The 27,853-nt window shown below is 35.9% G+C and overlaps 1 protein-coding gene and 1 pseudogene across 5 annotated transcripts in view; one reads left to right on the forward strand and one right to left on the reverse strand.

Annotated features, from left to right (window-relative positions):
• The window catches only part of CLOCK (clock circadian regulator), a 129,615-nt gene that overhangs the window by 38,725 nt on the left and 63,037 nt on the right, over nt 1–27,853 (forward strand). For all 5 annotated transcript variants that reach the window (XM_032851331.1, XM_032851313.1, XM_032851349.1 and 2 more), the window contains 3 exons: nt 15,618–15,708; nt 22,730–22,819; nt 25,225–25,284. In XM_032851331.1, the coding sequence (XP_032707222.1) occupies nt 22,773–22,819; nt 25,225–25,284 (107 nt within the window). In that variant the 5' untranslated portion in view covers nt 15,618–15,708; nt 22,730–22,772. The remainder of the gene's footprint in view (nt 1–15,617; nt 15,709–22,729; nt 22,820–25,224; nt 25,285–27,853) is intronic.
• On the reverse strand, nt 6,333–6,420 carry LOC116871500 (annotated as a pseudogene).

The following is a 27,853-nucleotide window of genomic DNA, read 5'->3' on the forward strand; positions in this document are numbered from 1 at the left end:
CTGTTGCTGTCCTACAAATTACCACTTAATGACATAAAACAGTAAAAATGTATTATCTTACAGTCAGTCCTGAAGCTCAGAAGCGCCACATGGGTCTCACTGGGCTAAATTCAAGGTGTCAGCAGGGGTGCATTACTTTCTGGAAAATTCCTTCCTCTTTTTCCCAAGGAGAATCTGTTTCTTGTGTTTTTCAGCTTCTTGAAGCCTCATATTCCTTGTTTTATGGCCCCTTTCTTCCACCTTCAAACCCAACAACATTGTATCTTTCTGACCCTTCTTCTGGGTTTCATAAATTCTCTGACCACAACCAGGAAAGGTCTCTGGTGTTTTTGTATTTTTTTTTTTTTCATTTTTTCATTTTTATTTCCAGTTGTTAACATGCAGTGTTATATTAGTTTTGGGTGTACAGTAGAGTGATTAAAGACTTCCACACAACACCCTGTGCTCATCATCACAAGTGCACTCCTTAATCCCCTTTGCCCATTTCACCCATCCCACCGCATCTCCCCTCTGAACCATCAGTTTGTTCTCTAGAGTTAAGGGTCTGTTTCTTGCTTGTCTGTCTCTTTTCCCTCCCTCCCTCTCCCCCTCTCTCCCTCTCTTTTTCCCTTTGCTCATTTGTTTTGTTTCCACATATGAGTGAAGTCATATGGCATTACGGTATATGAAGTCATACGACATTTGTCTTTCTCTGATTTAGCATTATACTTTATAGCTCCATCCATGTTGTTGTAAATGGTAAGATTTCATCCTTTTTTATGGCTGAATGATACTCCAGTGTGTGTGTGTACCCCTATACATACACACACACACACACACACACACACACACACACACTACATTTTCTTTATCGCTTCATCTTTGAATAGACACTTGGGCTGCTTCCATAATTTGGCTATTGTAAATAATGCTGCTGTAAACATAAGGGTGCATGTATCTGAAAGATCCTCTTCTTTTAAAGACTCACATGATCGCACTACACCCACAGATAATTCAGGATCATCTCCCCATCTCAAGATCTTTAACCTTAATCACATCTGCCAAGTCCTTTTTTGCCATGTAAAGTGACATTTTACAGACTCTAGAGATTAGGGCATGAATGATCATTTTAGTGGCGCCATATTTTGTCAACCACAGGGTTCCCTCTATCTTCCTGCTGAGCCTAGTAAAGAGTCCTGGTGTGGGGGCAGGAGGGCTGTGGAGTGTAGCTTCAGGGTTGTGGTACCTGGTTCCTGTGTAATTCACTCAGAGTCCGGCTTCAGTTCTGTACCTTCAGATCTTCTGTGGGACTCAGTGGAGGCTGGGGACAGGCTCAGCCCTCAGTCTTCTCTCTGAAAAAGGAATAAGATGCTCCTAATATTCTGTGGACCAGAATAGTCTACTACATGAGTAGGGATCTCAGGCATTATTTGAAGAAATACATTAATTGAATCATTGGAATACTCTTTTGTGTCCTACTAAGAACGTTGTACTCGTTTTTTAATATTTCTTTATGTAATGAAGCTTCAAAATTCTTCACATTTAGACCTTTGAAAGACAATAGTTCTGGCTGTTTGTTTTTTGTTTGGAGCCAGAATTTCATCTGGTTCATAGTTCAAGTTTGGTTTGGGGTGTGTTTCTTGTTCTTACTGTCAGTTCTCCATTTCAGTTAGTTTCAGAAACTCCTATATAGAGAGGTAAGAATGTTTTTCATCTTGCTAATATTTTATATCCATTGTACATAGGGGTAGGCTAATGTTCCCATTTAGTATTGAGTAAGTTAAGAACTATTTAATTTCATCTTTACTCATATGTTAAACAATTAATTTAAAAAGTATTTGAATCTTCACAAGTTAAAATTGTTCTCTTAGGAATAATTATCTTTTCAGTTATAATACAAACATTGAGTGATCTGCAGAAGCAAGTTAGAGTTTTTCATAAATCATGATAAACATAGTGATGATTTCTGCTTGGATTTTGTATTATACCAGTCAGTTAAGTTTCAGCACTACTTTTAATTAATGTTAGTAGATCCATCAGCTCCAGAAATAATCTAGGATATCAGATTTAACTGACCTAAATTCCAAAGTAGGTCAGTGGGTCAGTAGGTTATTAGGTTAGAAAAAGATCTATTGTAGTTTCCATTTCTTAAACCCAAGTTCCTGAGTTAATCATTTTAAATTAATAATTTAAAGATTATTGATAATTAGGTAAAATTAAAAGTTTTTTCTTTAAACTATGGGAACAGTACATAGGAAGATAGCCTCTGTTGCTCTTATTTTTTAACAATAACATGTTATTTTGTTCCTCATACTTTGTTTTCTGGAATGGATAAACATGTAATTTATGTTCCTGAAGTATCAGGGCTCTAATATTGGACAATTAAAAAGGAAAAGGCAGCACTTCAGTTTTTTTGATTATAATAATCGTGCATGCTCATGCAACAAATTTTAGAATGCACTAAAGAAGAAAATTAAAAATTCATAAGCTACTTAACTACAGTTTTACTTTTGGCTTATTTCGATTTATATTTGATATATCTTGGTGCCACTGTTACTGCTATTAGATGCTTAAATTCTTTCTAACTTTACACAGTTAGATTTTGCACAGTAGTGCAGTGAATACAGAATTTGGCTACACCTCTGATTGTTCCCTTTTTTCTCAAAGTAAAATTACTGGGTCAAAGGGTATAAATATTTTCAAGCTATTGATACATTTCTCTAAACTTTTTCTCACCAAACTTTAAGGAAGGGGTTTCCAGTTTACTCTCTTAAAGCAGTGCTCAGTGTCTGTTTCGTATCTCCTTCACCAAAGGTATCAAATTCTTTTGTTATTAAATACAGTGGACATTTTAGAGTCATTGTCTTGTCTGCACTGTAATATTGTCAACTTCTAAAAGCACTCTTTTCCTTTAATTTTAGGGACAGCTAATCCTTCTTGGCTTTCTTCTGTCTCTTTGATCCTTTGCCGTCTCATCTAATTGATAATATTAGCACTAATCATATTTAAAATTCATTTGCTCAGAGTCCACAGTCTCATGGTTCGTCTCCCCATCCAATTTCCCCCAACTCTGAGAAACAAACTGAGGGTTTTGGAGGGGAGTGGGGTGGGATGTTGGGTGAGTCTGGTGGTGGGTATTATGGAGGGCATGTATTGCATGGTGTACTGGGTGTGGTGCATAAACAATGAATTCTGGAACGCTGAAAAGAAATTTAAAAAAAAATTTAAAAAAGTAAAATTCATTTGCTGTTTTCTGTGTGCTGTCCCAAACATGGAACATATTTAATCCTCAGAACAATGGCATGTACCTACTGTCATATCTCCATTTTAAAAATGAAAAAAAAAATGATGCGTAGAGATGAACTGACTAGTCTGAGACCCACAGCTAATAAAGGGACTGAGCTATAATACATACCCAAGAAATCTGTTTTCAGAGCCCATTTCTTTTTTTATTTGTTTGATTCTTATTTAAATTAAAGATTATTTATTTATTTATTTGACAGAGATCACAAGTAGGCAGAGAGGCAGGCAGAGAGAGAGGGGGGAAACAGGCTCCTCGCTGAGCAGAGAGCCTAATTCGCGGCTCGATCCCAGGACCCTGGGATCATGACCTGAGCCAAAGGCAGAGCCTTAACCCACTGAGCCACCCAGGCGCCTCTGATTCTTATTTAAATTACTTAAACATTTTGTTTTATTGAAGTATAGTTTACACACTGGGTTACATGAATTTCAGGTGTACAGCATCGTGATGGACAGTTCTATACATTATGCTGTGCTCACCAAAAGAGTAACTACCATTTGTCACCATACAGCGCTGTAACAACACCATTGACTATATTCTCTGTGCTATGCCTTTTATATCCATGACTTAAATTCATTTTGTAACTGGAAGCCTGTATCTCCTACTCCCCTTCCCCTATTTTGCCCATCCTTTGATGGGCACCTCTACCTCTGGCAATTACCAGTTTGTTCTTTGTTTTTATGGGTCTGTTTCTGTTTTTTTTTATTTGTTCATTAGTTTTTTAAGCTTCCATATATGTAAGTGAAATCATATGGTATTTGTCTGCTTATTTCACTTAGGTTAATGCCCTCTTGGTCCATCCATATTGTCACAGATAACATCTTTCTTATGGCTGAGTAATATTCCATTTCCCAGTACCATCTGTTGAAGACACTGTCTATATTCTCTCCTCCTTTGTTGTAGATTAATTAACCATATTTGCATGGGTTTTTGTTTTTTTTTTTTCTGTGTTCTCCATTCTGTTCCATTGATCTCTGTCCATCTTTGTGCTGGTATCATATTGTTTGGATAACTATAGCTTTATTGTATATCTTGAAATCTCTGATAATGATATTCCAGCTTTGTTCTTTTCTCAAGATTGCTCTGGCTATTTGGAGTCTTTTGTGGTTCCATACAAATGTTGGTATCATTTGTTCTAATTCTGTGAAAAATACCACTGATATTTTGATGGGTATTAAACTGAATCTGTGGATTCAGTATAGGGGTAGTATGGATATTTTAACAATGTTAATTCTTCCAATCCATGGTCATGGAATATCACTCTGTTTGTGTTGTCTTCAGTTTTTTTCATTAATGTTTTATAGTTTTCAAAGTATAGGCAGAGCTCATTTCTTTAAGTTCCTTGCTCTGCCTCCTTCCCATTTTATTAATCTTCTGGTTTCTGAAATAGGAATTTTTTATCAAGTGTCAGCCTTAGACTTTCTTATATGTTTTTCTTAGAATATCCCATCATTGTCTTTAATTTACATATTTATTTTGATGGTTCCCGATTTACATCTTCATCCAGTTCTATCTTGAATGCCAAGCTCACTTCTAACCGTCCACTGGATGTTTTTCCTCTTGCATATCCCTTAGATATCTCAAACACGACATGTATAAAACTGAATCCATCATCTGAAATATATGTGAGGTATCTGTAACATAGTGATTAAGAGCATAGTTCAAGCTGAACTATCTACATTCATACCTTAGCTTTATTGCTTAGTTTACCAGTAGTCTTTGTTTTTTAGCTTCCTCATCAGTAAAATGGAGCTAATAATAGAGTTTACCTCATATGATTATTAAGAGTATTAAATGAGAGAAGACTGAGGAATGCTGGGCACACAGTAAGTGTTCAATAAATAGTAGCCACTGCTTTCAGTGTCATTAGTTCTCGTTTTCCTCCAGCTTATTCTTCCTATGTTTCCTATCCAACCCATAGATATGTCCAAGCCAAAATTTGGATGATTTTCTCAGCTGCTTCCTGAACCGCACTTGTGATTATTAATCACCAGGTTCTGTGTAGTCATCTTAGTATATTTATTAAAATTCTTTTTTTTGTTTGTTTTAAAGATTTAATTATTTATTTGAGACAGCGAGAGCGAGTGTGTGCAAGTGGGGGCTGGGGCAGAGGGAGACAGACAAGTAGACTCCCCAGTGAGTGAGGAGCCTGATGAAGGGCTCAGTTCTAGGACACTGAAATCATGGTCTGAGTTGAAGTCAGACGCTAACTGACTGACCCATTCAGGTGCCCCATTTATTGAAATTCTTTTATTTATATGACCCCTGCCTCATTATTTTGCCTAAACTATTATAATAACCTACTTCTCTTAGTCTCCCTAACTCTAGTCTTGCCTTTTTCATTTCATTCTCTGTATTATAGCCAGAATGATACTTTAAAAGAACAAATCTATTAATTTCACTTCCCTGCTTAAAGTTACTTCAGTGTTTTCATGTTGCCATTGAGGGGCAGATGATTTTTTTTCTTTTAAACTTCATGTGACCTTTCGTTACATACAGACCTCATCATTCTTATCTCTTACCCCCAGTTTTTACCCCACCCTGTCCCTAGGTTTTTGCTCTAATCATACTGAACTACTTATAGTACCCTAAAATTATAGTTATTACTTATGTCTCCAGACCTTTGCATTTACTGTTCTTATGGCATCACAGTTCTCTGTCTCTCGGCCTGGTGAATTTTATTCATCCTTCAGATCCCAATTTAGGGATTACTTCTTCCAGCAGGCTTCCTCAGCCTTTGTGTCCCTCGTATGTATTCACAGAGCATTTTGTGCATGCCTCTGGGAAGTGCCTCAAATGCAGTTGCTATGTCTGTTTTGCCATTTTAAAACTACCATAACATAGTGTTGGACACTTGTATTGGTGCTCAGTAAATATTTGCTGAATGATAAATATGTGAAGTATAATTTTTAAGGAGTCACTGATATTTATAACAAGTTTTTATTTTAAGTTTCTTTGATTTCTAGCCAGGAATAATTTTACATTTATTAGCCATGTATTTTCTTTGTGCCTCATTTAGTTACACTTTTTGCTCATTTTGGAGGGTTGGATTTTATTTTACTTTGTTTTACTTTTTAAATTAGCAATAATCGTGCCTCAGATAAACCTCATTGGCTACGATACTGCCACTGTGCAAAACTTGTTTTACTTTTTTCAAATAAGTCTCAGTTTTAATAATAACCTCTACACAGTTGCTACTGAAAATTTAAATAGCACCAAAAAATTTTATTACAGTTCAGTTTTTGAAAACCAGAAAATTTGGCCTATGCACCCTGCCAATTACGCTCTAACCAAACCACCCAAAGTTTTCTGTGTATTTCTTTTGCACAAGTTACTTAGCTTCCAATTTTTGATGTTAGGTTTTATCTTAATAACTTCAGGCTTATCAAACACAGGGGCCACATTTGAAACCTGTTAGTGCTTCCTTAGGTCAAATCAAAACATGGAAGTATATTGAGGTCATTCAAATGTAAACGATAGGATTCCTCCCAAATTACTGGTATTAAGGTAGAAAAGATTAAAAAAAAAAAAAGACAGAGCCTATACCATAGATTATTAAAATATTATACAGTTTGCCCTAACGTAGAGCAGCTTTCCCAAGTCACTACATGATGATCCTAAAATTGCTGGCAAGAAGGGACGGTACAAGGATAAAGTTTATGTTTACATGGGCTCTGTGTCATAATTATTCTCCATGCTGGTGTCCTCAGGAAGATCTTTATGATACAGGCAACAATGACGGCTATTTCTAAATCTTTCCACTCTTCTGATTCAGCCTCAGTTTCCTTCTGCTTAGATCTTTTTGAAGTGTGCACTGCTGGTTGTGGTAGCGCTGGTATTCGATCAGTCACATCATCCTTCCATCCTTTCTTCGGAGCTATTAACAGGGTCCTTCTCTGCCCCTCCTCCTGCTGCTGCGGATGCGGTCAGTGAGCCCCTGTGGTTTCTTCTTTCTGTCCTCCCGTTGGGGTGGATATTCTCATAGAGGGGAAAGGAGTTGGATCCTAGGGTTGAGTCAATTTACTACGGTTCTTTATTAATACTTTGGAGATAGTTTGAGAGGCAGCTGAGCCTTCCTGGGGATTCTCTTCACTGGGCTTCTAAGATGATTCTGGGGCCCAGATTGGGTAAAGCTGCTTTGGTGAATCCACTGAAAACCTAGGGCCAGGGGTGGGGGGGATGGATTTTAACATTTTTCTGAGTAACTTCTAAATATCCTTATGTGGTAAAGATATTAACCCTTTGTCATGCTGCAAATGTTTAAGCCTTCTGTTTTTTTTTTTCCCCCCAAGGGGAGTTACCATTTGTCTTTATTTTGTTAACAAAAATAGGTATCCCTCAGCATTATATCTTCTATTTTTCACAAGAACCCTTTTAGCTAAGAGTTTTGAAGCTTAGTTTGGGTAAGTTATTTTCCAGAGATTTCCATCCATTCCTTTCTAAATTCCGAAGATCTTAAATTTTATACGGACTCCTCCAGCATGCTCTTTATTAGCTGCTTTAATTCTGACTGGGGAGCACTATCCCAGAGTACTTAAAACCAACTAGGACTTAGGGATCTGGCTTCTGAATTTTGTTGCATGCACATTTTAGGAACTCAGTCCTTTTGCTCTGGTGCTTTTGAGCACCAGTTTTTATTTTTGATTTATTTTTTTATTCCTTCAGTTTATTTTTAAACTGAAATTTTTTGATTTATTTTTGATTCCTTCAGTTTTCCAGGATAATGTTTCATTATCCAAAAAAAAAAATCCCCTTTTCTCAAAAATATATCAGTCTTTTCCTATAAAAAATATCCTTTTGTTGCTGTTATATTTCATATACAATTATATTCTTTATCTTAAAAAATTTAGAATGGGGTACCTGGGTGGCTCAGTTGGTTGGGCCACTGCCTTTGGTTCAGGTCATAATCCTGGAGTCGTGGGATCCACTTTTGGCATCAGGCTCCCTGCTCAGTGGGGAGTCTGCTTCTCCCGCTGACTCTCCCTTCTCTCATGCTCTCTCTCTCTCATTCTCTGTCAAATAAATAAAATCCTAAAAAAATTTAGAATGGGCATTGAGTGGGTCAGAAGCAAACTTGAGTGTAAAGTTTTGTACTAATTTTGTGGGAAGGTTGAATTGGTCTCAGTTAATTGAGTTACTCACCAGTGCCTGTTGAGTATTAGTATTTGTCAAATACTCCGACAGGTTCCTCGTAATAGATGAATAAATTATTACTCCTATTTTGAAGGAATTCATGATTTAGAAGACTATTGTCAATGAGAATGTTATGATGATACTCCACTTTTACAATGAAAAATAGTGAGAACACAGTAATTCCTAATTTTCCTTGTCCGTGAAAGAACATTGATAACTGAAATTGACAGGTTCCTTAAGTTTTCAGCACCAAAAAATTTGAGTAAAATTCACCCTAATTTTCCTTCTTGAAGGCGAAAATGAAAACTAAAGTATGCACGCACACACACACAAAGTAGGAAGACAGTGGGAGAAACCAAATATGAACCAGCCATGTGAATAGTTGACTCTTTAATAAATATTGTGTAAAGATGATTATCAGTCACTGTTGGGTCATGACCTTTTTTTATATTAGCTGATGCAGAGATTTCAGTGAAAATAATTCCTGTATGTTCATCGGTGTTTTTAAAGCAAGCATTTGAACTATTGAGAACTAATTCACAGAAAAACTATTAAATAGTAAATACTGTGGCAGCCTCTGTACAGTTGGTGTTATAAAGCATTAGATCATGTCATTAATTTGTACCATGGTCTATTACAGGAAAAGGCCCAAGAAATTCCTTGTTGTTAATTAGTTACTTCAATTTATAAAGTACCTATAATCTCTAACATAGAGTTTGAACTTCTGTTGATCCTTAAATACTTACTGACTTAAAATGAGTAATTGACAGCCTTAATCTAATCTTGGGTACCTTTATTTTTCTGTAATTTTTTACGTAATAAAAATTCTAATTGAAAAAAAATTGAGTCTCTCATAAATTTTTTTATTTTAAAGTTCCTAGGTAAAAATACATTTGTGATATAAACATTAAAATTATATTATTAAAGTGACACTTTTAGGTTTAAGAAAATTATTATAGTGGAAAAAAGAAAACAAATACAAAGTCACCACTTTGTCCCAAAAAGCTGAATGGTCTAAAAAAACAATTCTTGGATGCATAAAGGTGGGGGGGGGCACAGGGAAAACTTGATTACAGAGCAATCTCCCCAAGATTAGAGTCAGACAGGCAAATATAGGAGGTCATAACTTCCTAGAACAGAGACTTAGGAGCTGAAACCATCTCAGAAACCAGTACAGAACTGGAACTGTAATTCTGGTAATTGTAATTGACAATTTGCTGGAGGCTTACTCTGGATAACTTTGACAATTAAAAACTCCAAAGGGACCTAGTCACAGGGGGGCCTTAGCAGTATTGTGAGATTTACCTCTTAAGAGCTCAACCAGGTTCCCATAGTGAATATCAGAAAAATCTCCTCTTGCTTCCAGCAGGAGTGGGGAAAAAAGAACCATTTTGAAATATACCAGCACCCTCTTTTCTTAACAAGACTCACTCTGGTTAATGGAAACTAGTTAATGGAAGTCTAACTGATTTGGAGGAAGGAAAATATCAAATGCCTGCCTACTCTAACCATGTTAATTTAAGGAGGGAGAAAAAAGCCTGACAAACACGGATGAAGTTCACAGTCCAAGCTTACTAAAAGACTGAGACCTAATCATGGACTATCGAATGCTTCCCCTCCCCCAATGCCCCACCACCACATTACTAATGGCCTGTTTATAGCAGTTCCTCTTACCTAGTGCATCATATCCAGCAATTAAGAAAACATTATAAGGCATACCAAAAGACAGAAAACGCAATTTGAAGGGACAGAGTGAATATCGGAACCAGACATGGCACAAGGGTGTTGGAGTTACCAGATCAGGAATTTAAAGTGACTATAATTAATGTGCTCAGGGATCTAATAGATAAAATAGTCAGTGTGCAAGAACAGGTGGGCAGTGTAAGTGGAGAGATGGAAATCCTAAGAGAAAAGGTAGATAAGGAGTTAAACACTGTACCAGAAATGAAGAATACCTTTGGAGGGCTTATTAGACTGGAGACATGAGTGAAGAATTTCTGAGCTGGAGGATATCTTAGTAGAATCTTCAAAAATGAAAAGCGGGTACTGGGTGGCTCAGTCAGTTAAGTGGCTGCCTTTGGCTCAGGTTATGATCCCTGGGTCCTAAGATCGAGTCCAACATCGGGCTCCCTACTCAGTGGGAAGCCTGCTTCTCCCTCTGCCTCTGCTGCTCCCCCTGCTTGTTCTCTCTCTCTCTCTCTCTCTCTCTCTCTCTCTCTCTCTCTCTGTGTTAAATAAATAAATAAAATCTTAGAAAAGAAAAGAGGACAAGACTGAAAAGAACAGAATATCCAGGGACTGTGGGACAACTACAAAAGTAACGTGTAGTGGGAATAGCAGGAGAAAGAGGGAAGTTTTGAAATTGTAATGACTGAGAATTTCCCCAAGTTAATGTTAGTCCCCAAATCACAGATCCAGGAAGTTTGGAGACCACCAGGAAGGATAAGTATCCCCTAAAACAACGCCTAGGTGTATCATTTTCAAACTATAGAAAATCCTATCGGAAGAAAAAAATCCTGAAAGATGCTAGAGAAAAAAACAGCTTACCTGCAGAAGAACAAAGAATTACATTTGACTTCCTCTCAGAAACTGTGCAAGAAGGAAATAGAGCAAAATATTTAAAGTATCGAGAGAAAAACTCACTAACCTAGAATTGTTTTTTTCTGTGAAATTATCATTTTTTTAAAAATATTTTATTTATTTTTTTGACGGATAGAGATCACAAGTAGAGAGAGAGGAGGAAGCAGGCTCCCTGCCGAGCAGAGAGCCCGATGTGGGGCTCGATCATGACCCAAGCCGAAGGCAGAGGCTTTAACCCATTGAGCCACCCAGGCACCCCTCCTGTGAAATTATTTTTGAAAAATGAAGAAGAAATAAAGACTTTCTCAAACAAATTGAGGGAATTTGTTGGTAGTAGACCTCACTTGCAGGAATTATTAAGTTATTTGACTTGAATGAGTCTCACTTGTCAGTTTTTGCTTTTGTTTCCTTTGTTTTTGGTGTCATATCCAAGATATCATTCCAAATCCAGTGTCCTAAAACTTTCTCTTTTGTTTTCCTCTAGGAGTTTTATAGTTTCAAGTCTTAACATTTAAGTCTTTCATCCATACTGATTTGGCTTTTGTGTGTGGCGTAAGGTAGGGTCCATCCCGTTTCAGTCTTTTGCATGTGGATATACTGTTTTCCCAGCGTCGTTTATTGAAGACACTGTGCTTTCTGATTATGTAGTCTTGGCACACTTGTTGAAGATCATTTGACCATATATACCAAGGTTTATTTCTAGGCTCTCTGTTTTTTACCACTGGTCTATGTGTTTGTCTTTATGCCATTTCCATACCATTTGATTACTGTAGCTTTGTAATACCTTTACAGGTTAGGAAGTGTGGGGCCTTCAGCTTTGTTCTTTTCCTCAGGATTGTTTTTGACTAGTTGAGGTCTTTGTTGTTCCATATGAATTTTAGGATTTTTTTTTTCCAGTTTCTACAAAGAATGCCTTTGGGATTTTGATAGAGATTACATTGAATCCGTAGATGACATTGGGTGATATGGACAATTTTGATGATACTAAATCTTCCATAAACATCCTCTGTATGTCCACTGTAAATGTCCCTCCATTTATTTGTGTCTTATTTCTTTCAGCTTTTTTTGGTAGTTTTCAGTGTACAAGTCTTTTGCCTTTTGGGTTAGGTTTGTTACTAATTATTTTATTCTTTTTGATGCTATTGTAAATGACATTTTTAAAAAATTTCCCATTAAGATTGTTTGTTGTTCGTGTATAAAAAGTGCATTTGATTTTGATGTGTTGATTTTGTGTCTACAACTTTGGCATTTGTTAGTTCTAATGGTTTTTTTTTTGTTTTGTTTTGTTTTGTTTGGAATCTTTGGGGTCTTCTACATATAAGGTCATGTAATCTGTGAACAGGGATAATTTTACTTCATACTTTCTGATTCGTGTAAGCCTTTTTTTTCTTACCTGATTACTCTAGCTAGAATTTCCAGTACAATGTTGAATACAAGTGGTAAGAGTAAGCATCCTTGCCTTGTTCCTCATCTTAAAGGGAAAGCTTTTAGTTTTTCACTGTTGATCTGATGTAAGCTGTGGATTTTTATTTATGACCTTTGTTATTTTGAGAAAATTTATATTCCTAGTTTATTGTGTGTTTTTGTCATGAAAGAGTGTTGAATTATGTCAGATGCTTATTCTGCATTGACATAATCATGTCATTTTTATGCTTTGTTTTGTTGATTTGCTGTATCATATTGATTTTGATTGGTATTGATATTGATTTGTACTGATATTGATTGAAACATGTTTGCACTCCAGGGATAAATCCCAGTTGGTCGTGGATGTTACCCTTTTAATATGCTCTTGGATTTGGTTTGTTAGTATTCGTTGAGGATTTTTGCACCTATTAAGGATGTTGACACTGTACTTTTCTTGTAGAGTCTGACTGACTGGCTTTGGTGTCAAGGTGATGTTGGCTTCATACAATCAGTTTGGATGTGTTCCCTCTTTAATTTTTTGGAAGAGTTTGGGAAAGATTGATGTTAATTAATTCTTCTTGAGGTGTTTGGTAGAATTCTCCATTGAATTTTTTGGTGCTGGGCTTTTCTTTGTTGAGAGGTTTTTGATTACTGATTAGGTATCCTTAGTAGTTACATAGTTGTGTTCAGATTTTCTCCTTCTTCATGACTCAGTCTTGGTAGGTTGTGCATTTCTAGGAATTTATCTCTTTCTTCTGGTTTATCTAATTGGTATCTAATTGTTCATATAAGTAGTCTTTTATGAATCTTTGTATTTCATACAAAGTCAGTTTTAGCACTGCATCTTTCACTTCTGATTTGAATTTTCTCTTCTTTTTCTTAGTCTGCTTAAAGGTTTCTCAATTTTGTTGATCTTTTCTAAAAACTCTTTTTTTTTTTCATTTTTTTTTTCCTATTGTTTATCCTGTTTTGTTTAGTCTTCTTTAGTCTTTATTATTTCCTTCCTTCTGCTAACTTTGGGTTTGTTTGTTCTTTTTCTGGTTCCTTGAGGTATAAAGTTAGGGTTCGTTTTTGAGATTTCTCTCCCTTCCTTCCTTCCTTCCTTACTGGATTCTGTTTTATTTATTTACGAGATTTACTTATTTATTTTTGAGAGAGAGCAGGGCTGGGGGAAGGGGCAGAGGGGTTAGAGAGAATTTCAACCAGACTTTGTGCTGAGCATGGGCCCTGTTGCAGGGCTTGATTTCATGACCCTGAGATCATGACCTGAACTGAAACCAAGAGTTGGACACTTAACTGACAGTGCCACCCAGGTGGCACTTTTTTTTTTTTTTTTACATTTTTTTAATGTAGTATTTACCACTATAAACTTCCCTGTTAGTACTGCTTTTGCTGCATCCCATAAATTTTGATGTGTTATGTTTTTGTTTCCCAAGTATTTTTTAACTTTCATTCCAATTTCTTCTTTTATCCACTGCTTAAGGATGTGTATTGTTTAGTTTTCATACATTTGTGAATTTTCCAGTTCTCCTTTTTGTTATCAATTGCTAGTTTCATTCCATTGTTGGTGGAAAAGACACTTGGTTCATACCAAATCTTCTTAAATTTGTTAAAACTTATTTTGTGACCCAGTATGTGACATGTCCTGGAGAATGTTCCATGTGCAGTGAAGAAGAATGTGTATTCTGCTGCTGTTGGGTGGAATGTTCTGTATACATCTGTCAAGTTGATTTGGTCTGTAATGTTATTCAGGTTGCCTGTTTCCCTGTTGAAATTCTGTCTAGATATTTGTTTTCTTTTTTTCTTTTGTTTTATTTTTTTCAGTCTTCCAAAAGTCATTGTTTATGCACCACATCCAGTGCTCCATGCAATTCATGCCCTCCTTAATACCTACCACCAGGTTCACCCAACCCCACTCCCCCCCGCTCCAAAACCCTCAGTTTGTTTCTCAGAGTCCACAGTCTCTCATGGTTTGTCTCCCTCTCTCATTTCCCCCAACTCACTTCTCTCCATCTCCCAATGTCCTCCATGTTATTCCTTAGGCTCCATGTATAAGTGAAACCATATGATAATTGACTCTCTCTGCTTGACTTATTTCACTCAACATAGTCTCTTCCAGTCCCATCCATGTTGATACAGAAGTTGGGTATTCATCCTTTCTGATGGAGGCATAATATTCGATTGTATATATGGACCACATCATCTTTATCCATTTGTCTGTTGAAGGACATCTTGGTTCTTTCCACAGTTTGGTGACTGTGGCCATGGCTGGCATGAACATTGGGTCTGTCTAGATATTTTATCCTTTTTGATACTAGGGTATGTTCTGATGTTGGGTGTATATACCATTCTTACGTCTTTCTGATGAATTGACCCTTTTATCATTATATATTGTCCTGTTTTTTGCCTCTTGTCAGTTTTTTACTTTTTTGGATATAAGTATGGCCACTTCTCTCTTTCAGTTATATTTGCATAGAATATCTTTTCACTTTTACTTTCATCCTCTGTATGTCTTTTTAAATCTAGAGTGAGTCTGTTGTAGACAGCTAATGGTTGGATCTTACTTTTTCTGATCCATTTAGCTACTCTGTCTTTTGATTGATGACTTTAGTCCTTTTATATTTAAAATAATTACTGATAGGGAAGACTTACTGCGTCCATTTTGTTATTTGTTTTTGACTGTTTTGTGGTTTTTTGTCTCTTTGTTCCTCCTGTTGTTTTCTTGTTGGTGATGGTGATTTGTTGTTGTTGTTGTTGTTGTTGTTGTTGTTTTGTGACATGCTTTGATTCCTTTCTCATTTCCTTTTTTGTATCTTCTACAGGTGTTTTCTTTGTGCTTAACCATAGGTTTTACACAAAGCGTCTCATAATTTTGACAATCTATAATAAACTGATGGTGCTTCAGAACTCTCTTTTACATGTCTCTCCTACATTTTATCATCAGTATCACAAATTACATCTTTTTATTGTGTAGCTTATTAATGTATTTTGTAGTTATATTTATATTTATGTTTTAACTTCTACACTAGAATTAAGTTATTGTTTTCATTTATTCTCTAAGTTATTTTCTCTTAGAAACAATTTGTAGAGTTTAACATTTGTTACGCACACTTTTGTGACTAAGTTCTAAACTTAAGTTTAAAAATTACTTTAAAACTTTTCATGATAAACTTCTATATGAGTTCAGTACATCTAATAAATTTTTTTGTTGTTTAAACAGAATTTTGAGAGTGATGGTCAGCCATATAGAAGAATATATTGAACCTATAGTTTTCTGAAGAATCAGTTCAAAGATCCAAAACATACAAAAGGTAATGAAAAGGTTGTATCTTAGAGTTTATTTTCGGCAAAATATATAAATGAATCCATATACGTATTTTGAAATACTAATTTGAGGAATGTTTTATTTTAAAATTTTTCCTGTTGTATTAATTTATTCCAAATGCTTATTGTATCAGCTATATTTAGATGCTACTTTAGATACTGAGAATCCAGTGATGGACAAGACAGAAGCTGTCCCTGCTCTCATTAGGATTGCATTCTAAAGGGAGGGAGGATAAATAATAGACAAACCAATGAAACATTTGTAGTTCAGTGCAGAGAGTAAAATGGATAATGTGATAGAGACTGGTGACTGCTTTCATAATTGATAGAAATATGAAATATTTGAAAGCTCTCATTGAAGAGAAATATTTCAGTTAAGATCTGAAGGGCAAGAATGTGCCAGCCCTGTGAAGATCTGAGAGAGGAGATTTACAGGCAGTAAACAAAAATGACCATAGAATACTTGAGGAACAGAAAGGAAAAATGTGACTAGAGTATAATGAGGGGAAGAGCATATGGAATTTAGGTTGGAGAAGAAAACTGGGAGAGGAACAGATTTATAAATTTGCAGAAAAAGTGCTCTGTAAGAAAGTGCTTTGTAAGAAGTGCTTTCTTTGTAAGAAAGTCAAGTGTTCTGTTTTGCTGTATAATATTTTAGGCACCTGTAAAATTTGTAGAAATATCAAAGGTAGTTGGATATAAGACTCTGAAGTTGAGAATCTGGTCTAGGGGTATGGATTTGGGATTTATTGGCATAGAGAGATACTTAGAGGAGTATGTCTGGATGAAATTATCTAGGAAGTGTACATAGACTGGGAAGGATGTAGCCTTAGGACATGCCAGTATTAATCAGAGGAGAAGGAACAGCCAATGAGATGGGTGAAAAATTAGGAAAGTGTTCTGTCACAGAAGGCAAAAAAAGAAAAGTAATAAATGCAGAAGTGATCAGTTACATCATATGCTACTAAGAAGTAAAATAGAGAGTAGAGTAAAGCAGCCATTAGATTTGGCAGCCTGAATGTCTTTTACAACTCTAATAAGAGTGAGCAATCTCAGTGGGATTGTGTGAAGGTGAAAGCCTGATTAAAATTGATGAAGAGAAAATGGGGTATTTCCAGTTGAAGATGGCAAAAAATGCAATTAAGTTCTATTTCTTCTTGAAACTCCATTAAAGCTAAAGAATTTTTTTTAACAAAAGACATAACTTCATAAGAACAAAGAGAAGGGGAGGAAAAACAATTAGAACAAAATTTTGGAAGCTGAAAAGCAAAAAGAAGTGTGATATCTATCTTATGGATCTTAGAATCCTGAGCCACCTATGAGAATGATGAGAAACTTTATGGCACTGTAGGATCTCTAAAATGTCAGGAATTGAGAGCATGCTTTACTTCTGCAAAGGAGTAAAAATGGGACTAAACACAGTCTGATTTGTTGCCAGTCTAAGAGGTGATTATATTTTATAGCTCCTTTTCTTGACCTTGGAATTCCAGGCAACTACCCAATCACTATCTTAGCAGGAGGCTAAACATTTATTCTCTAGGAAAGATAAAATAGCATGGTTGAGAATGGGAGTACCATATTGAAAGTAAAGAGATTAAAAACTTAGGCTACCAGATTTTTATAATTTTCAGTCAGTAGTTTAGGAGATTCTTTTCTGGAAATTGTAACCAGCCTAAGAGAAAAGATCTGAAGATACAGACTCAAAGAATTTCCCCAAAGAAATATTCCAACCTGGTATCCCTGCAATAAAGTTGATAGTCAGCAAGCCCTATCATACAGAGCTTCAGGGATCCTATTAGACCCCACCCTTAAATGAGCTGGTGGCCAGAGATCACTAAACATTTTAGGAAAACCTCTTATGTAAGAGCCAAATACAATGCCAAAAGAAAATACCAAGTTGGGGGCCGGCAGGCAGGTAAAAATTGAAATACAAAACTGTTGTTTAGTAGTTTCAGAGAGGTAAGAGGAGATGCTAAATCCATGAAACATGAAAGAAAAACAATTACATTAGAAATGAAAAACTCAGTGGAAGAGTGGAAAAGTAAAACTGAGATTTTGAGAGTAAAGCAAAGTTAAATGGGAGAGAAAAAAATAAGAAAATTGGAGCAACTGTCAGCATATCCAGTGTTGAAATAATGGGAATTCCAAAAAAGGAGAAAAGAATAAAATAAAGAATAGAGACTGATTCAGCAAACTATCCAGAATTAGAGGACATAAGTTTCCAAGTAGAAAGAGCCTATAGTATGAAAATTATGGAAATAAGTCCAAAATAGGACATATCACTGTTAAATTTTAAAACATAAGAGAGCTTCCAGAATAAGAGAAATAGGTCACCTGTAAAGATCAGTAATCAGAAGGCTTTGGGTTTCTTGAGAATACTCTGGAAACTAGAAGCATTGGAGCCTTCATAATGCTAAGGGAAAACTTACTTCCAATCCAGTATTCATTATGGAGCTAAACTGTTGATTAAGTACAGACTAATGACAGTTTCAGACTTGGGATATCTAAAAATACTTATCTGCCATGCCCCCTTTCTTGGGGAGTTATTGTAGGAGGTACTCAACACAAATAAAGAAGTAAACTGAAAGGGATGAAGCCATAAGATAGAAGAAACAGAAAATGCACCTTACATAGAAACCCAGGAAATCACCAGGAAGATTGTGAATAATGATCCCAAGATGATCGCTGGTTGCTGTTTATGGGGAACGTCCAGTCCCAACAGGAGTAGGTCAGAAGGTATCAAGATAAATAGGTGTGAGATTACATTGGTAGAATGTGTAATGTGTTTGAAGATATTAAGAGGATTTAGACAGGGAAGAGTTTGGGGTAAATTGGTGATAAGTTTATAGAAAAGTAAGTCAATAATAAAACAATGATTAACTCTAGGGAAAATTATTTAGAAAGGGAAGGCAATTGTATTATGCTGTATGGCTTAGCTGTGAATTGCCTTTATAGAGTCATTATAATGTTAACTGAATATAACCACCTAGCCAAAGTTATGGTACTGGGAATTTGGGCAAATATGCACATATATGGAGTAAGAATGGGGAATCAAAGAAAACTAAATTCGTATTTTTCTTAGTGGAATTCAGTGGGTTATGCCTGAAAAATAAGACTCCTTTGAGAGCAAAAGGAGACATTTTAAATAATTACATTGGGACAACTTGAATAATTAGGACTGTGTAGGTACCCTCCCTAAAACAGAAGGAATCAAGAGGTCACAAAATAAAGAATATTGGAGCGTTAACTGCCAGAAGAAATAGTTTAAGAGGTGAAAGTGGTGAAAAGTGGGAAATGGGGATCATAGGACAGAGGATTTCTGATTTTTTAATAATTCCTATAAAACTTTGTGGCCACTTTAGATCTGAACATGTATACAGTGGTGAAAATAAACACTACATTTTAAAGGAAGGGAGAGAATGGAATTAAATTAAATGGAATTAAATTAATGGAATTAAAGATGTTGGAACAACAATTGTGCTCTGCCACGCAATTTTCCTGCGAGAGGGAGCAAAAAAGGAAAGGTAGTACCTGAAGGGGGTTGGTGTGTCAAGGGTGGTTTTTGGTTGTTGTTGTTGTTGTTGTTGTTTTTAAGGTAAAATACTAAGTTGATAATCAGAAAAATCCAGTTATCAAGAGACAAGTTCATGATGTAGGAATGGAAAGCCTTGAGAGGTGATAACAGATGGGATTCAGAAGACTAGTGTTATGTCATTAGATATTGCACAGTTTACTTGTAATATAGAATGTGTTATTTTATGCGTAGGGATCCTTTTCCAAAGATGGATTTCCAGGCACTGAGATTTTCTGTTAATTATATTTAATGTTGCATGTTGAATTAAAAACATATCTGCTTCTGTATTTGGCAAAGTTTGAATGTTTTATAATCATGTTTTATGATCATGACCTGAACCACAATCAAAAGTTGGAAGCTCAACTGACAGAGGCACCCAGATGCCCCAAGAAAAAAGATTTTTAATAATAAAATTTGGTCTGTATTAGATTATATAGTTGAACCCCATGCTGTCTATAGGGACATTGCTTATTTTTAAAAGCTGAATCCTTAGAATCCATAGACTGGAAAGTATGACTCAGGATAGTTTTTTTCGTACTGAAAATGTGAGGCCTCGGATGGTTCTAAAATAAGACCTTTTGGCTGTTCCACCATTACCCTTGTGTTTTGATAAAATTAATTTGGCACTATTTAAAGAAGTCATAGTCGGCCCTAGAGTACTTAGTTGGGCCCATTTCACTTTTCCCCTTACTTTTCCCTTAAATATATCCTGTCACTTGTCTAGAAAGGGAAAAAAAAAAGATCTTGGACTAGACTGGTAGAGAAACATAGTCTATGTCATTCAGTTAGCAGCACAATAGATGTTTGGAAAGCATATTGTTAATGACATTAGTAAAATAGCCTAATAAAGCATCGGCCTGTATCTTCTAAACCATTTTGGGTTCAGTTATGATGGCCCTTGATATAGTCTAGGCCCTAATTCTTGGGGTCTTTTTTTTCTCCTAGTTTGTCATATTTTCTACCTTTCGATAATTAAAGAAGCATATACTTGGTGCCACTTAACGCTCAGATCTGGCCTTTTAACTTGAAAGTGAAACTGTTCTTTTTTAATTCACCCAACTTGGCTGTTACCTTTGCATCGTTCTTTTTGTTCTAGTGATAGAACCAGCCTCTGTCATTACCGTGATGATAGGTTTGTCTCTTAGAGAGTTGTGCTTGGGTCATCTTTAAAGTCTCCTCTAACTCCCAAATTGTGTAATTCCACGCTCTATCTGCTGATGTTGACCCAGACACTTAAAACCAATATTTTATCTAGTGTTAGTTCTTATTTTTACCTCTGACTCCACATTCATTTTCTTTCAAGAGCTCTTAGCCCTTTGCAGTCTCACTTCTGTAGCCATTACCACATGGGCACTGGAGCGTCATTGAGCAAGGACCATTCCCTCGCTCCTTTGTGCCTGTACATTTGAAAACAGTGACAGAACAGTTCAGACTCCCATGTTCTTAGGACAACTTCCATCTGTTCTCACCTAGAGTTCCACCTTAATTTATAGTATTTTCTAAATTTTAAACAAAAGATATAATAGTTAAAGTAGAATTCTCATGCCTCAAAACTGTTAAGGTTTTTATTAGCGTTGAGGTGGTTGTTCAGTATTTAGTTCATAGCTATAGGATATGAGTATTTTGTTTGAATAAAACCTGCCTTACACTTTATAAAAACTGTAGAATACAGGATGACAAATTTTAGGCTTAAGATTCTGTTTTAAAGTAGTAAATCTTAATTCCTTCAATGTAGGTAGGAGACTCCTTATAATAAAGCTCTTTTCTCCCTTTTTTTTCCTCTTCTCTTCCTTTTCTTCTTTTTTTTTCCTTTTCCTTTCATTTCTTTTCTCTTCATTCATTTTATTTTTCAGTAATCTTTACACCCAGTGTGGGGCTTGAACCTCTACCCCGAGACTGAGCTGCATGCTGTACTGACTGAACCAGCCAGGCGCACCCTAATAAGGCTCTTTTCTACTTGTCTTACCTTCACCCTTCTATCCACTCTTATTCTCATTTTATGCTCTAGTAATTACACTTGAAGTTGTAACATGACTGGATTTTTCCCTAAAGAAAATGCTAACCCTCTTTAGTCTCTCAAATAGGGTGCTCCCTTGTCTCATAAAGGCCTGTGCCTTTGCAAATTGCCATTCCTGTGGCTTTCCAGCCTTTCACATATTACCTTCTCTTGTCCTCTAGTCTATTATTTCTCATACCCAAATGGTCATACAAATCACATGGGGACCATGTTAAAATGTAGATTCTGATTCAGTAGGACTGTCTTCTAACAGGGTCTCAGATGATGCCATTGCTGATGGTCTCAGCACCATATTTTTAGTAACAATCTAGACTACCTGACAAATTCATTGTCATCAAGACTATTTCCTCTGACTCCTCTCTGTATACCTTCATTATCCTTTTTATTATTCTTTAGGTATCTGTCTCCCTATTCAATTGCAGATTTTTGCCTACAGGGACTTTGTGTTTTCTTCTTGTATTCCTAAAGCTTAGCCTACTGTTTAATAGAAAATAGGTTTTTAACAAATATTTGTTGTTGATTCGATTTTTAAATTAAAGAATAGTTGACATACAATGTTGTATTAGTTTCAGGTATAAACAGTGAGCAATTGTATACATTATACATGCTCACCATGATAAGTGTAGTTACCATCTGTTACCATACAATGTTACTACAGTATTATTGACTACATTCCCTATGCTGTACTTTTTATTCCCATGGCTTATTGATTTCGTAACTGGCAGTTTGTACACCTTACTTCCCTTCACTTAGCTCACTCATCCTCCCACTCCCCTCCCCTCTGGAACTATCAGGTTTATTCTTTGTATTATGACTCTGTTTCTGTTTTGTTTTGTGTTTTAGATTTCACATATAGGTGAAATCATATGGAATTTGTCTTTGTTTGACTTCTTTGATCCAGCATGATACCCTCTATGTTCATCCATGTTGTCAAGATTGGCAAGATTTCATTCTTTTTATGGCTGAGTAATATTCCACTGTACACATACACATACACACAGCATCTTCTTTATCCATTCATCTGTCTCAGTGGGCATCTAGGTTATTTACATATCTTGACTCTTGTAAATACTGATGCATGAACATAAGGATGTATGTATCTTTTTTTGAATTATAGCCTATTCACAGTTACATACTCTAATTAATCTATATACTAAATATTAAGAGTGGCCTTTTTTTACTGCTTTATAATAGAAAATGAATCCTCAATTTTCTTCCCCTGTGTTCCTTTTTTTAGAAGGGAGCCTCACATTTGCCCCGGTTCTAGGTATTTGCTTGAAAATAATGTTTCAGCCTTGGGTACAAACCAAAACATTTAAATTCTCTATGATAACATACAGTGTTCCTCAATATTACTATGTTTGTAGAAATACATTTTTTGAAAACTAATGACTGTTTATTTTTCCTTCCACCCAAGGAGAAGTACAAATGTCTACCACAAGACGAAAACGTAATATGTTATGTTGTTTACCGTAAGCTGTAGTAAAATGAGCTCAATTGTTGACAGGTATGTTTTTAGAGACTCTTTATTTTGAATCCTATAAAGCTATTTTAAAATTTATTATTAAAGTAATGGTCTGTATCATACTGATAAAAGGAGTTTCGTATTTAAACATAATTCCTATTACACTTAATTTCCATATTGAGCAAACAGAGTGTAATAGTAAGACATACTGTTACTATCTGTAGCCAAAGTCAACAGCATATGGTTTGTGTCCCAAACAGATCATGAACTATAATTTTGAGTGTTTGGTCAGAGCTGCCCTGAAAGAAATTGTGACAGTGGCAGATGTTTCCTTGGCTTATTGAAGAAGATTCTTATGGAATCTTCTATCTCCTTACGTCTTATTTTTTTCTCCTTATTGCTGCTAAGTCCATCCCTTTAAGTGTTTTAGCATTTGTGATTGATAAGTGGTAACTTTAATTAGGATTTTATTAGTTAAAATTACAGTCTTTAAATCATACTCTCACGTGTAGGATAAACCTTGTTTCTTTGATTTTAAGACTTTTGTTTGTTTGTTTACGTTTTAACACCTCTGAGATTCATCTTACAATTGCCTTATCGTAGTTTAATTGGTAGCATTTTTTTCCCAATGTGATGGCATATAAAATACTGATAAGTCTTTATAAAGATTAATGGTGTTTTTAATTTGATGAAATACAGTAACATATTTTAAGCTCTTATTCTTTGACAGCTCTTTGTTGTCGAGTACTTTTTATATGTTATTTCATTTTACTTCCTAGTAATGCCATGAGATTTTACAGCTGAGGAAACAATAGGTCAGGGAGGTTGAATAACTTGTTTAAGGTCACATAGTTAAGTGCTGAGCTGGGATTAGGACCTGTTTTGGTCTGTCTGACACTCAAGTTCCTGTATTTTTATTATAGTGTACTGTGTGATTCTTCCGTAGGGGATTCTTTAAGAGTTTTGTAGCTAGACTTGTATACAGAAGTGACCTTTGACGTCTGGGGCCAGCCCGTCTCCCTTTCCTGTGAGATAAACAGTGAAGATACATACTCTACCAGAACTTAAGACCTAAGGGGCAAGGAGTTTCCTTAGAGAGGCCTGCCTGCAGCACTGCCATAGATTTGGGCTATGCCATATTTTCAGGTGGGCTCTATGTGTAGTTGTCTCCTCAGAAAGGATGTTCCTTCAGTACTCCTAAATGGTTAAATATGATTGTGGTATTATGCTTCTTGATGATTGCCAATTCTCATTCTAGACAATATGACATCTAGAGACAACATCATGTTCAGACAGAAGCAGTGATTCTTAATATGAGTTAGTTATCTCTGGGAATATCATGAAAGTTACGGACTTTCTCCTCAATAATGTGCATATACATACAAAAGTTGTCATAAATTGCAGTGCACACATGGAACCCTGAAAGTCCAGACATGGAACTCTATAATATAAAATTTGTAGATATTCTCAACAGTGGGTCCAACAGACACCATATGTGCCTTTGTAGGCCTCAGAAAGTTGCGGTTAAAGTAGTGAATAGTGAATTCTTATAAAGGTCATATGAAAATATTTAATATCACTACTTAGGTTAAGGAATTAGCCACCGGTGCTCATGATTTTATTTGTTAGAATGCTGTTTCCCTAGATCTTCCCATAACCAACCCCTTCTTGTCACTTAGATCTCAGCTTAAATGTCTGCATCTCAGCAGGTCCTTTCCTAACCACTCAGATTAAAGTAACATCACAGTAACTAAAAAATCACCCCTTTTTAAAAAATATAAAACTTGTCATCATATATTTCCTTCTTGATTTATTTTGTTCTACTAGAAAATAAGCTGTAGGAAAGGAGGGATTTCCGTGTTTAACTGTTTTAATGCTGTGTAATCATGTCCAGAGCAGAGCCTGGCACACGAGTATTAGTAAATATTTGTCGCATGAATCAGTATTGAATGAATTGTAGTAATATAAGTATATATAAAAGCTAGATACTGTGATGTTTATGAGTAATTTGTGGCTTTATAACATGAATGTCTCAAAATTTTTTAAGCCATGCTATTATAATTAAAAATAATTTCAAATGAATCCTTTTATATAATGGCAAATACACTTTCTGTAGTTCTCATTGATTACTACCAGTTTGAAACAAGGTATTAACCTCTGATTAAATTAAATTCTGGTTTAGCATGTTGTATATATAGTACATAAGTAGTTTTGAAATTCACATTTGTGATAAACTTTTAAAAAATGTAATTAAACATGCATTAACTTTAGTTTTCTAATACTTGTTAGAGAACAGGTGAGCAGTTAATTCAATTTGAATTTGTACAATCCTTTAACTCTACAAAAATCCTAGGATAGAACTGATTTGATTCACATGTCATTTTGAAATTGCTGTTGCTCAATGAGTTTGCTCTTATTTTCTCTATCCACTTTCTTTTTTCTTTTAGAGAAGATGGTAGTATTTTTGATGGGTTGGTGGAAGAAGATGACAAGGACAAAGCAAAAAGGTAGTTCAACTTAAGATGTAAAGTAGTAAATAAATAAGTAAATGTAAAAGTAAGTAAATAGTAAATCAGTGGTTTCCAAAAGCTGTCTGCTTTAAGAACTTAGGTATATTAGCAAGGTGCGAAAGCTTAGAATATCAATATGCATTTTATAATTTAAGTAAAATTATCCAGTAAAAGTGCTCATTTCATTACATCATATTACAAGTATATAATATCTATAAGGCATCACTAAGGATGTTAACTTTCATCACTCGGCTAAGGTAGGGTTTGCCAGATTCACCATTATAGTTACTCATTTCCCCTTGACTTACTCTGTTCTTTGGTAGCAAGTTACGAAGTGTAGCCTACCTTCAGAGTAGGGATGTAGCCTACCTTCAGAGTAGGGATGGAGGGAATTAAGCTCCACCTCCCATAGGGAGGGATATCTATGCACATTTGGAATATTTCTGTAAAAACATTTTCTCCCATTTTTTTTTTTTATGTCTGTAGGGACTCATCGGTTTATTTTATGCTTTAGGTTATGTACTCCATGCTTTTTTATTTTATTGCTCAAATTGTTTCAGCTTTGGCGATTGGGAGTTCTTTCAGGGTAGGCCCCTGGGACCTCCCAATGCCTCCATTCTCCCAAGAGAGGGGAAAGTAGATAATGGGGAAAGGGAGAGGAGAATTGTTGGAGAGATATCCTCAACTAGGTGAGGGAATGGGATCTAGGGCCATGGTGGTATTGATAGGGGCTTCTACCTTAAATAGGAGCGTGGGCAGTTAGTTATAGTATCGGGAGGGGGAGAGTCCAGGTAGCATTATAGCAAAGTTTGTAGTCCCTCAGAGTGAGCAGTAAACACTTTCTGGGTTTTTTCCCCAGCTATGTTGAACTCTGTGGGTGCTTAGACAAGGGTAGATGTTGTTTTATACATATATATAAAAGATAAACATGTAATAAGTAATAGTTCTTACATGTCTGTATTTAGCCAAAAAAAAGGGAGTGGGGGTATTGGGATATAAAAAATGCAAACTTTAATGAATGGTTAAAATACATCTAAGAAGATTTTGTGGAAAACTATACAATGTTTCAAGGAAATAAAAAAAAGACCTGGATTTGAAACTAAAAATATATAGGACAACCCCTTATCCCTTAACCTTAGTCTGATGAAGGAAAGTTCTTCAGTCTTGCTTGAATGAAGAGGTAGAACTATAAGGAATTGACTTGGACGTTCTTAAAGGCCAAGCTTATTGATGGGTAAGGTAAGCTAAGGGTATTCTTTTTTTTTTTTTTTTTAAGATTTTATTTATTTATTTGACAGACAGAGATCACAGGCAGGCAGAGAGAAAGGAGGAAGCAGGCTGCCCACTGAGCAGAGAGCCCGATGTGGGGCTTGATCTCAGGACCCTGGGATCATGACCTGAGCCGAAGGCAGAGGCTTTAACCAGCTAAGCCACCCAGGCGCCCCGGGTATTCTATTTTTGAAGATTCTGAAAGTTTGATAATGTTTTTAGGGAACCAGAAATACTGTGGCTCTGAAAGATATCGGAGAAAGAAAAAGAATCTCACTATACTATCACAGTTAAGGAGTACCACACTGAACTCTGACTAAAACAATGATGAGTTCAAGTACCTTAGTGTTGACCTAAGAACAAAGGGAGTTTTATAGCCACCCTCAAAATGAACCATCTGTGGCCTGTTCTCAGTGAAGTTATCGTAAGGGCTGAGAAATTCCATCCTCCATGTAGTATGAAGTAAACTTTGCTTTAGTGGTTGTCATCCAGTGATAGAGTTGGCAGTATGTGATTTCTGTATGTTTTCTTCCCCTGGAATAAAAATGGCTGATTTGAATTACTACTTCATGGTAGCTATGTGGTACTGGGCACGTTCTCCTTGTGCCTGAGTTGTCACCTGTAAAATGAAATGAAAATGAAAAGTGGTAAGAAAGTCTACCTTATAGGAGTAAATGAGATTTCTTAAGTGCTTGTAGTAGTGCCTGGCACATCAGTGTGCAATGAATATTGGCTTTTATTTTTATTCCAGTTCATGTGTTCAGATACTTCATACATGCTAATTCTCAAATGCTTATTTCTTACTGTTTTCTGAAGGGATATAACTGGATTTGTATATCTAAGCCTCTTGTGCATATCTTTTAAAATATGCAACAGGCAATTTCATCATATTCTCTCCAAACCATCTGTCCACCAAAACCAGTATCACATGTTATTATTTCATATTAATAAACAGCGTTATCGGTAACTTGGGAGTCCTTGTAGGTTTCCCTTTTGCTTCCCACTGTAAACCTGGTTTGATTTACCTAGAATGGATAGTTCTGCCTCTTAACCCTCAAACCCACGCTGTTGTTAACACTGCCACTGCCATGGTTTATAGGCTAGGATGGTGCACTTGCCTTCTACATGGTGGTCATCTGGTGTCCAGGCTTGTTTGCCATACAGTAAGTTTTCAAGAGTATTTGTTAAATGACTTTGTTTCACCAAGCATTGATCCTTTCCTCACTCTGATGCCAGAATGATCTTATTAACGAGCTGTTCCGTTCCCATCATTTCTTTGCTTTAAAACCTTTCAGTG

The sequence above is a fragment of the Lontra canadensis genome, unplaced genomic scaffold (assembly GCF_010015895.1).
Source record: "Lontra canadensis isolate GAN:19392208 unplaced genomic scaffold, GSC_riverotter_1.0 scaffold1, whole genome shotgun sequence".
NCBI lineage: Eukaryota > Metazoa > Chordata > Mammalia > Carnivora > Mustelidae > Lontra > Lontra canadensis.